At 48.1% G+C, this 12,181-nt stretch overlaps 1 protein-coding gene across 10 annotated transcripts in view; it reads right to left on the reverse strand.

Moving 5' to 3' along the window:
* The window catches only part of LOC106613191 (roundabout homolog 2), a 607,381-nt gene that overhangs the window by 71,138 nt on the left and 524,062 nt on the right, over nt 1-12,181 (reverse strand). For all 10 annotated transcript variants that reach the window (XM_082956430.1, XM_082956433.1, XM_082956436.1 and 7 more), the window contains exons 10-14: nt 7,405-7,486; nt 7,095-7,260; nt 6,835-7,001; nt 5,019-5,140; nt 350-581 (exon numbers count right to left, since the gene is read on the reverse strand). In XM_082956430.1, the coding sequence (XP_082812556.1) occupies nt 350-581; nt 5,019-5,140; nt 6,835-7,001; nt 7,095-7,260; nt 7,405-7,486 (769 nt within the window). The remainder of the gene's footprint in view (nt 1-349; nt 582-5,018; nt 5,141-6,834; nt 7,002-7,094; nt 7,261-7,404; nt 7,487-12,181) is intronic.

Below are 12,181 nucleotides of genomic sequence, written 5' to 3' on the forward strand. Positions count from 1 at the left end.
CGGGCAACAGCTCCGCCTCCCAGCAGGAAGTGAGCGAGCGCTGCGTCCAATCACAGCTCAGCTCATGGTTGCATGGTGGTGGATGAGAAGCGGGCCAACGGAAACACCACCAATCATAAACAATCAAGCAGAAAGGTCAGCGCTCTACACAGTGGCAGGCAGGAACACACACACACACAATATCCCCACAATGTCACAGCAGGAGACAGTTATTGTGAGCGACATTTAAGATATCATAACAATTTGGCGCCCTACAGGAAACATGTCAAACAGTCATCCCAAATCTGTGTGGATAGAAAGCACTTGGACGGAGGAAAATGTACATGAAATTACATGGTGATTTCTTTACCTTCTTCTGTGGTGCGAGCCGACCTGGACTCACTGTCCATGCCCTGGAACTCATTGAAGTAGGGCCGGACCTTGATCTCATAGACAATGCCTTTCTTGAGGTTGGAGAGGACCACGCTGCGCTCGGAGGGGACCTTCACATCCTGGGTCTGCCAAGGTCCTGGGGAAAACATGCCAGATGTCTGCCTGTACAGAACTCTGTAACCCTGGATGAACTGGGACTGGCGGTCCACCTGGGACAAAGACATGGGGAGAAGAGGGGTTAGCTTCACTCCCCTGTACAGGGTTCCTAGGAAATAAAACATATATTCTCTTCAGATAGGACAGAGTTAAGAGGAAATATATAAGGATCATGGCCATAGGTGTGCAGCACAGTACTCAGACACCAGAGTACATGAAACAATGCTGTTCAACAGATGTACGGTTTGGTCATCATTGTAAATACGAATTTGTTCTTAAAACTGACTTATAATAATAAAATTTAAAAATGACTTGTTCCTCCCCAAGATCACATAGTGCCACATTAGAGGCGGTTCCAGTTTTAATAGGTATTTTATCATCATATCTGACACACTTACCTCAATTAACATCCTCCCTCCGAGAGAGAGAGAGAGAGAGGGAAAGAGAGGAGAGAGAGGAGAGGGAGAGAGAGAGAGAGAGAGAGAGAGGGAGAGAGAGAGAGAGAGAGAGAGAGAGGGAGAGAGAGGATAGAGAGAGAGAGAGCAGAGAGAGATAGAGCGGGAGGAGAGGAGAGGAGAGGAGAGGGAGGAGAGGAGAGGAGAGGAGAGGAGAGGGAGGGAGGAGAGGAGAGGAGAGGAGAGGGAGAGAGAATCCATTTCGCTTTATGGTTGTGAGGTCTGGGGTCCGCTCACCAACAAAGAATTCACAAAATAGGACAAACACAAATTTATACTGCATGCATAATTCTGCAAAAATCTCCACTGTATACAATATCCTCTCTATCCTCTGTAAAACACCAAATAATGCAAACAGAGCAGAATAAGGCAGATAACCGCTAGTTATCAAAAAACTGAAAAAGAGCTGTTAAATTCTACAACCACCTAAAAGGAAGCAATTCTCAAACCTTCCACAACAAAGCCATCACCTACAGAGAGATGAACCTGGAGACGAGTCCCCTAAGCAAGCTGGTGCTTGGGCTCTGTTCACAAACACACCCCATAGAGCCCCAGGACAGCAACACAATTACACACAACAATTAGACACAAAATCTAATTCTTTCCAATGTGCCAAGTAATTAACCAAAAAACTGAGCAAACTAGAATGCTATTTGGCCCTAAACAGAGAGACACAGTGGCAGAATACCTGACCACTGTGACTGACCCAAAATTAAGGAAGGCTTTGACTATGTACAGACTCAGTGAGCATTGCCTTACTATTGAGAAAGGCCACCGTAGGCAGACCTGGCTCTCAAGAGAAGACAGGCCATGTGCACACTGCCCACAAAATGAGGTGGAAACTGAGCTGCACTTCCTAACCTCCTGCCAAATGTATTAGACACACACATTTCCCTCAGACCTCACAGACCCACAAAGAATTAGAAAACAAACCAAATTTTGATAAACTCCCATATCTATTGGGTGAAATACCACAGTGTGACATCACTGCAGCAAGATTTGTGACCTGTTGCCACAAGAAAAGGGCAACCAGTGAAGAACAAATTCAACCCATATTACTTATTTTCCCTTTTGTACTTTAACTATTTGCAAATAATATGACATTTGAAATGTCAGTATTCTTTTGGACCTTTTGTGAGTGTAATGTTTACTGTTAATACTTGTTGTTTATTTCACTTTTGTTTATTATCTATTTCACTTGCTTTAGCAATGTAAACATATGTTTCCCATGCCAATAAAGACCCTTAAATTGAAATTGAATTGAGAGAGAGAGACGAGAAACACGGAATGACCTCCCTCTCTCTCAGCACACTGAGCACACAGCACCAAGGCCCTCCATACATAGGCTTTAAGGAGCACAGCTATAAAAGCCCTTCATATGCATGTCTCACTTGTATTGTAAATACCAACTAGTGAAACCTAAGGCAAGGCCTAGGACAAACGTGTGAGTGTGAAACGATCAGCTGTTGACTGTCATCCAACCCAGAGGAACTCTGGGAGAATACAGAATACACACCTGGGACAACGTAGACAAATCTGTCCAATTGAGGTGACAGACAGAGAGCCCAGAGGTGCAATAGTGCTCTCCCAGTCGATAAGGGGCCTTGGTGCTAAACTTGGGCCCATTTAGCCAGAGAGAGAAAAGTTGAATTTATGCAGAGGAAGGGGGGCATAACTCCCAGTAATGGCTTGTTAACAGTGGGAGAAGTGAGCGGGCCTTTCAAGTGGGATATTAAGCAGCTGTTTCAGCCTGTGTAGCTGGAGTAAATCAGCACAATGGATTCTGGGCTAGCGTGGTGTGTAACTTTCATTAATGGAATGATTTGGGAGTATAAAAGCCTTTCGGAGGCCGCACTATGTTTACTGAATGGGTGCTGATTGATTAGGTGGCGGTGTTCTGTGTTGATTGTACACACACTCATAAAGCAATGCTTTAGTATTAAATTAGCCTGTTAGTCTGGGGGTAAGAACTTATTATTGGGGGGGGGGGGGGGGGGGGGTCAATAAACATGTCACAGGGAAAACTGCTAATGTGGTTGATTTAGAAATGAAAGCAGCCACCCCATGTCACCCAATGACATCTCCATGAATACCAGTTATGGACTGATTTATAGCGAAGCAGAACATATCAACTGGGGCTAGTTAACACAGGATGGAAGACCAATGAGGAAATAAAGTCATCCTTCAGGAAGAAGAAGAGAGTACATGTTTAAATGTCATGGTCTAATGGGGAGGTCTGACTGCAAGTTACTACTGCTGCATACCCTCAGACTGCAAGTTACTACTGCTGCATACCCTCGTACTGTAAGTTACTACTGCCGCATACCCTCGTACTGTAAGTTACTACTGCCACATACCCTCGTACTGTAAGTTACTACTGCCACATACCCTCGTACTGTAAGTTACTACTGCCACATACCCTCAGACTGCAAGTTACTACTGCTGCATACCCTCGTACTGTAAGTTACTACTGCTGCATACCCTCAGACTGTAAGTTACTACTGCTGCATACCCTCATAGTGTAAGTTACTACTGCCACATACCCTCGTACTGTAAGTTACTACTGCCACATACCATCGTACTGTAAGTTACTACTGCTGCATACCCTCGTACTGTAAGTTACTACTGCTGCATACCCTCATACTGTAAGTTACTACTGCTGCATACCCTCATACTGTAAGTTACTACTGCCACATACCCTCATACTGTAAGTTACTACTGCTGCATACCCTCAAACTGTAAGTTACTATTGCTGCATACCCTCAGACTGTAAGTTACTACTGCTGCATACCCTCGTACTGTAAGTTACTACTGCTGCATACCCTCAAACTGTAAGTTACTATTGCTGCATACCCTCAGACTGTAAGTTACTACTGCTGCATACCCTCGTACTGTAAGTTACTACTGCTGCATACCCTCGTACTGTAAGTTACTACTGCTGCATACCCTCGTACTGTAAGTTACTACTGCTGCATACCCTCGTACTGTAAGTTACTACTGCTGCATACCCTCGTACTGTAAGTTACTACTGCTGCATACCCTCGTACTGTAAGTTACTACTGCTGCATACCCTCAAACTGTAAGTTACTATTGCTGCATACCCTCAGACTGTAAGTTACTACTGCTGCATACCCTCGTACTGTAAGTTACTACTGCTGCATACCCTCGTACTGTAAGTGGCGTGATTTCTCTCAACGATTCAGCCTCAGTCCAAATCGTGTTTCTAAATGAATTAAACAGTGTCTCTCTGGCACATGTCCGTCCTTATGGTGGGGTAGACACAGACAGACTGTCCAATATGTGTGTGTGTGTGTGTGTGTGTGTGTGTGTGTGTGTGTGTGTGTGTGTGTGTGTGTGTGTGTGTGTGTGTGTGTGTGTGTGTGTGTGTGTGTGTGTGCGTGTGTGAGGGAGAGGTTGGTAGGTAAGCTGGTTTGAGCTACACTCCAGAGAGGGAAGACCACAAACATGCCAAATATACACAATTAATGCCAATGTACTTGTTTCTATGCAAAGCCTTTGTCTTAATTGAAAATGAACCGAAGATAGATGTACGATTGATGGGAGCAGATGTCCCTGACACCTCTTTTGATGTTCGCTGTAGCTGTAAGAAACCATTTGTCAACTGTTTGATGTTCGCTTACATGAAGAGTCAGCAACTATAATGTATCAAAGCTGTAGAGTCTTAGAATTTATTTGACTCGTATTTTCTTACATGAAAACACCAATAGGAGCCCTGAGGAACACCTTGCCAGCTTCAAAGAGTCAACATTCCTTTCATATCAACTCTAATGTACTAAAGGTTGGAAAATCAAAGACATAAAACAGCCCAGAGCATGCTGTGTTGCTTAAGTCAATGTTCGAGAATGAGGTTGGTGTAAATGTAAAATTGATTTCCCATATTTAATCTTATACAACAGAATAAATGAACACACATACACCTGGCAGAGCTGAATAGCAATAACTAACTGTAAAGTCTGCTGAATGGCTATGTCTGTGACAGACAGGTGGATTGTCCAATCACAGTGTGACACTTACCGTCCAAGTGACCTGAATGGTGGTGGGGCTCAGGACGACCGGGTTGTGCAGACGAACTATGACCTCCCCCAGCTCTTTCTGCACATGCCTGTGGTCCACACCCTGGGCTGGAGGACTGATGTCTGGAGAGAGAGAGAGAGAGAGAGAGAGAGAGAGAGAGAGAGAGAGAGAGAGAGAGAGAGAGAGAGAGAGAGAGAGAGAGAGAGAGAGAGAGAGAGAGAGAGAGAGAGAGAGAGAGAGAGAAAGAGATAGAGAGAAAGAGATAGAGAGAAAGAGATAGAGAGAAAAGAGAGAGATAGAGGGGTAGAGAGGGATAGAGAGAGAGGAAGAGAGAGGGAGAGAGAAAGGGAGAGATAGTGTGAGAGAGAGAGAGGGGGGGAGAGAGAGTGAGAGAGAGAGGGGTAGAGAGAAAGAGAGAGCGAGAGAGAGAGAGAGAGAGTGAGAAGAAGAGAGAGAGAGGGAGAGAGAGAAAGGGGTAGAGGGAGAGAGAGAGGAGTAGAGAGAGGGAGAGATAAAGATAAAAATAGAGAGAGAGAGAGAGCAAAAGCGAGAGCGAGATAACTTTCAGTCCTACTCAGTTTTCAAAGCCACGGTTCCCTCCATTCCTTACAATGAGGCCGAGTCCATCATAAGAGGTTTTGTTGAGAGAACGGATGAATAGACCAATCAGACTCCACAAAGGAGTCAACACTCTGTGATCATGACTTTATTTGAAACGAAGGAACTTCATCTGCATTAGAATGACCTCATTTCAGTTTTAATAAAGAACTCGTCTGGGTTTCAGAAAAGAAAGAGATAACATGAGCTGTTTAAGAACCCTTCTCCTCTCTGCTGTCACTGAAGCCCAGCCAGAGAACAACTACCACATCAACGACTGAACTCTGAACACATGAATGAATGACACTCTGAAACTTTTTTCCACCACAGTTCACATTTCATTCGCACTTGCAAAAGCAAATCAAAACCCCCAGTGAAATGCATGAGATTCTCCAGTGTGGTTAAAGAAAAGACACAATCATGGCAACTGACATATGCTGGTCCTATTTACTGAGGGGGAACAATTATTCACAAGAGGAAATAGTATTTCAAAACATGTCCAATGAAAATGCCAATAAAGTCATGGATCAGAGTCGTAATAGAGGACGACAAGCCAAAAGAGCAGTTAGGGAGACGCGAAAAATCAATTCATGTTCAGTGACTGCCATTGCCAATAACCTCTGTGCATCAAAACAAAGCCAACAGTAAATAAAGAGAGATGTACTGCTATTCAAATGGACTCCCTCTCTCTATGCACAACCCAATAGTGGCCTGCAATTGGACAATGTTTAGTCGAAAGGTTGCGGGTGGAGTGGACTTATCAAATGAACATAATAAGGAGACTGAGGTCTACACGGAACCTTCATCTAATCTTGTTGGAGTTTGGAGGGAGTCATTTTCTCCAGTTATTGTCATCAACATAGCAGGGACAGCGTTAACTCACTTAGGCCTTCCAAAAGTACACATGCTTATTTTATATAATGGGCTGACTGTAGCCTTAATAGATAGAGAGTTTGACCTCTGGAAGTTGTTGCAGTGGCTATCTCAGTAGAACGTTACTGTTCAGCCCACACAGTACCGTGCTGAGAGCGCCTGATAACTATCTAAGTGGAACGCGATGACCTTTTCCCAATCGAAAGCTGCAGCGGTCACTGTGAAGGGGAGTCTAAATTAGAAATGTTATGATAGGGAAAATGATTACCAGAATCCTTACAGCATAATTCAAGAAAATAGCTATTCTACTGTGTCATGCAGTGATATCCAGGTAGAAGGTCCATACCTTGTGTCCTGACGGGCTCTGACATGGGGCTGGGGTCACTGAGGCCCTGGGTGTTGACCGCCCGCACCATGAACAGGTAGATGGTGTTGGGGCGCAGGCCTTTGACCGTGTACTGCGTGGTCTTCACATGGTCCGCAACCGTCTGCCAACTGTTGCTCACAGACTGGCTGCAATGGGACAATGAAAAGGATATCACAAATGTGCTACCGCAATAATTAAGAAGCAATACAAAAGTGAAAAGAGGAAATCTTTCAACTGACCTGAAGGCTTCGATGACAAAAGAGGAGATGGGCGTGGCCCCAGCCAGGCCGGGTTGCCAAGACAACGAGACGCTGTTCTTGGTGACGTCAGTGACCTGGGGTTTGGAGGGAGGGCCAGGGAGCTCGTTGTCATCCCGGTTCTTAATGACCATCACCCCAGCTTGGTCTGTAGGAGAAAGAGAACAGGAACTACTGTTAAATGGGAGGATGAAGAGGAATGGATATTCCCAGAAAGTAGCATGTATGGTATAATGAGCATGTATGTGTGTTTACTACAAAACTAGGTGAAGACATGTTCACTGTGCCAAACCTTTGACCTCCAGGAAGGCACTCCATGATGTCTCGCCACTGGAGCTGGCAGCCACACAGGTGTAGATCCCAGAGTCAGAGAGCTGGGATAGAACGGATAAATACAGAACATCAACTACCTGACCACAACACAACCCATCTTCACAATGACTAGATATTAGTATGGATCTCCACAGCTGCTTGATCAGGTGATCATTCTTGGGTCTAGTTGTTGTTCTAAATGCATGTGAGGTCACAACAGTGTGTCATGTGAGGGGTCCATCTCTGAGGTCACAACAGTGTGTCATGTGAGGGGTCCATCTCTGAGGTCACAACAGGGTGTCATGTGAGGGGTCCATCTCTGAGGTCACAACAGGGTGTCATGTGAGGGGTCCATCTCTGAGGTCACAACAGTGTGCCATGTGAGGGGTCCATCTCTGAGGTCACAACAGTGTGCCATGTGAGGGGTCCATCTCTGAGGTCACAACAGTGTGCCATGTGAGGGGTCCATCTCTGAGGTCACAACAGGGTGTCATGTGAGGGGTCCATCTCTGAGGTCACAACAGTGTGCCATGTGAGGGGTCCATCTCTGAGGTCACAACAGGGTGCCATGTGAGGGGTCCATCTCTGAGGTCACAACAGGGTGCCATGTGAGGGGTCCATCTCTGAGGTCACAACAGGGTGCCATGTGAGGGGTCCATCTCTGAGGTCACAACAGTGTGCCATGTGAGGGGTCCATCTCTGAGGTCACAACAGTGTGCCATGTGAGGGGTCCATCTCTGAGGTCACAACAGTGTGCCATGTGAGGGGTCCATCTCTGAGGTCACAACAGGGTGCCATGTGAGGGGTCCATCTCTGAGGTCACAACAGTGTGCCATGTGAGGGGTCCATCTCTGAGGTCACAACAGTGTGTCATGTGAGGGGTCCACCTCTGAGGTCACAACAGTGTGCCATGTGAGGGGTCCATCTCTGAGGTCACAACAGTGTGCCATGTGAGGGGTCCATCTCTGAGGTCACAACAGTGTGTCATGTGAGGGGTCCATCTCTGAGGTCACAACAGTGTGCCATGTGAGGGGTCCATCTCTGAGGTCACAACAGTGTGCCATGTGAGGGGTCCATCTCTGAGGTCACAACAGTGTGCCATGTGAGGGGTCCATCTCTGAGGTCACAACAGTGTGCCATGTGAGGGGTCCATCTCTGAGGTCACAACAGTGTGCCATGTGAGGGGTCCATCTCTGAGGTCACAACAGTGTGCCATGTGAGGGGTCCATCTCTGAGGTCACAACAGTGTGCCATGTGAGGGGTCCATCTCTGAGGTCACAACAGTGTGCCATGTGAGGGGTCCATCTCTGAGGTCACAACAGTGTGCCATGTGAGGGGTCCATCTCTGAGGTCACAACAGTGTGCCATGTGAGGGGTCCATCTCTGAGGTCACAACAGTGTGCCATGTGAGGGGTCCATCTCTGAGGTCACAACAGGGTGTCATGTGAGGGGTCCATCTCTGAGGTCACAACAGGGTGCCATGTGAGGGGTCCATCTCTGAGGTCACAACAGTGTGCCATGTGAGGGGTCCATCTCTGAGGTCACAACAGTGTGCCATGTGAGGGGTCCATCTCTGAGGTCACAACAGTGTGCCATGTGAGGGGTCCATCTCTGAGGTCACAACAGTGTGCCATGTGAGGGGTCCATCTCTGAGGTCACAACAGTGTGCCATGTGAGGGGTCCATCTCTGAGGTCACAACAGTGTGCCATGTGAGGGGTCCATCTCTGAGGTCACAACAGTGTGCCATGTGAGGGGTCCATCTCTGAGGTCACAACAGTGTGCCATGTGAGGGGTCCATCTCTGAGGTCACAACAGTGTGCCATGTGAGGGGTCCATCTCTGAGGTCACAACAGTGTGCCATGTGAGGGGTCCATCTCTGAGGTCACAACAGTGTGCCATGTGAGGGGTCCATCTCTGAGGTCACAACAGTGTGCCATGTGAGGGGTCCATCTCTGAGGTCACAACAGTGTGCCATGTGAGGGGTCCATCTCTGAGGTCACAACAGTGTGCCATGTGAGGGGTCCATCTCTGAGGTCACAACAGTGTGCCATGTGAGGGGTCCATCTCTGAGGTCACAACAGTGTGCCATGTGAGGGGTCCATCTCTGAGGTCACAACAGTGTGCCATGTGAGGGGTCCATCTCTGAGGTCACAACAGTGTGCCATGTGAGGGGTCCATCTCTGAGGTCACAACAGTGTGTCATGTGAGGGGTCCATCTCTGAGGTCACAACAGTGTGCCATGTGAGGGGTCCATCTCTGAGGTCACAACAGTGTGCCATGTGAGGGGTCCATCTCTGAGGTCACAACAGTGTGTCATGTGAGGGGTCCATCTCTGAGGTCACAACAGTGTGTCATGTGAGGGGTCCATCTCTGAGGTCACAACAGTGTGCCATGTGAGGGGTCCATCTCTGAGGTCACAACAGTGTGCCATGTGAGGGGTCCATCTCTGAGGTCACAACAGTGTGCCATGTGAGGGGTCCATCTCTGAGGTCACAACAGTGTGCCATGTGAGGGGTCCATCTCTGAGGTCACAACAGTGTGCCATGTGAGGGGTCCATCTCTGAGGTCACAACAGTGTGCCATGTGAGGGGTCCATCTCTGAGGTCACAACAGTGTGCCATGTGAGGGGTCCATCTCTGAGGTCACAACAGTGTGTCATGTGAGGGGTCCATCTCTGAGGTCACAACAGTGTGTGAGTGCCTTAAAGTGCTGATGCTAATTTCCTAATGAATTCAATTTTCTCCTCACTCCCCTCCCCCTGTCCCCCACCTCCTCACCAACCACAACAAAGGTGGGCTAATTGATTTAGGGTGGGCTGCTGAAGCCCCCTGGACCAATGACAACTGGCTTGTCTCTCCATCCTTCTCTCTGTGAAACTTGAGTTGTTTGTTGGTTTTCTTCCCTCCATTTATTAAATAAAATGTCAGTGGTCAGCAGCTTTGTAAAGTGTAATGGGTATTCCACAGAGGCCTCGGAGTGGGGAAGGGAGGATGTGAGGATTTTAAATTCAATCTACCCTAAATGTATAGTGTGTGTGTTGTTTAACTCTTCCCCCCTCCTCTACTCTGCAGTTGGAACCCATCCAGCCCTCTACAGCTGAGTCTTGTAAGAGCCGTCGTGTCACTAAGTGATAGTATCGAACAATTTCTTAAAATCAATACTGCCCATTCATCTCTTTAAGGCAATATGATTCATCTTGTCCATCTAACATATACCTAACCACCGTTCTATTGAATTATACTAAGCTTGCACATCACGTTCATGCATGCCTAAGCATGTACACCACACGCACATGCACATGCACACACACACACACACACACGCGTGCGCGCGCGCACACACACACACACACACACACACACACACACACACACACACACACACGCACACACACCACATACACTCTCTTGCACACAAACAAGGACACACAGACAGAGCAGTGTCTGCAGAATTAATAGAGCTATCACAAATAAGAGGAGGGGTCATGTTGCAAAGAACACTTTCAAGAGGGTTAGACGGTATACAGAGGGTCAGCGGGTACAGAGGGTTAGAGGGTACAGAGGGTCAGCGGGTACAGAGGGTTAGAGGGTACAGAGGGTTAGAGGGTACAGAGGGTCAGCGGGTACAGAGGGTTAGAGGGTACAGAGGGTTAGAGGGTACAGAGGATCAGAGGGTACAGAGGGTTAGAGGGTACAGAGGGTTAGAGGGTACAGAGGGTCAGAGGGTACAGAGGGTCAGAAGGTCAGAGGGTACAGAGGGTCAGAAGGTCAGGGGGTCAGAGGGTACAGAGGGTCAGAGGGTACAGAGGGTCAGAGGGTACAGAGGGTCAGAAGGTCAGAGGGTACAGAGGGTCAGAAGGTCAGGGGGTCAGAGGGTACAGAGGGTCAGAGGGTACAGAGGGTCAGAAGGTCAGAGGGTCAGAGGGTAGAGAGGGTCAGAGGATACAGAGGGTCAGGGGGTCAGAGGGTACAGAGGGTCAGAGGATACAGAGGGTCAGGGGGTCAGAGGGTACAGAGGGTCAGAGGGTACAGAGGGTACAGAGGGTACAGAGGGTCATAGGGTACAGAGGGTACAGAGGATCAGAGGGTTCAGAGGGTCGGAAGGTCAGGGGGTCAGAGGGTACAGAGGGTCAGAGGGTACAGAGGGTACAGAGGGTCAGAGGGTACAGAGGGTCAGAGGGTACAGAGGGTAGTGAGGATCAGAGGGTTCAGAGGGTCGGAAGGTCAGGGGGTCAGAGGGTACAGAGGGTCAGAGGGTCAAAGGGTACAGAGGTTACAGAAGGTACAAAGGGTACAGAGGGTCAGAGGGTCAGGAGGTCAGATGGTACAGAGGGTCAGAGGGTACAGAGGGTACAGAGGGTCAGAGGGTACAGAGGGTACAGAGGGTCAGAGGGTACAGAGGGTACAGAGGGTCATGGGGTATAGAGGGTACAGAGGGTCATGGGGTACAGAGGGTCAGAGGGTACAGAGGGTACAGAGGGTCATGGGGTACAGAGGGTCAGAGGGTACAGAGGGTACAGAGGGTCATGGGGTATAGAGGGTACAGAGGGTCATGGGGTACAGAGGGTCATGGGGTATAGAGGGTACAGAGGGTCATGGGGTACAGAGAATCAGAGGGTATAGAGGATACAGAGGGTCATAGGGTCAGAGGGTCAGAGGGTAGAGAGGGTCAGAGGATACAGAGGGTCAGAGGGTACAGAGGGTACAGAGGGTACAGAGGGTCAGGAGGTCAGATGGTACAGAGGGTCAGAGGGTAC

The sequence above is a fragment of the Salmo salar genome, chromosome 09 (genome assembly GCF_965601325.2).
Source record: "Salmo salar chromosome 09, fSalSal1, whole genome shotgun sequence".
NCBI lineage: Eukaryota > Metazoa > Chordata > Actinopteri > Salmoniformes > Salmonidae > Salmo > Salmo salar.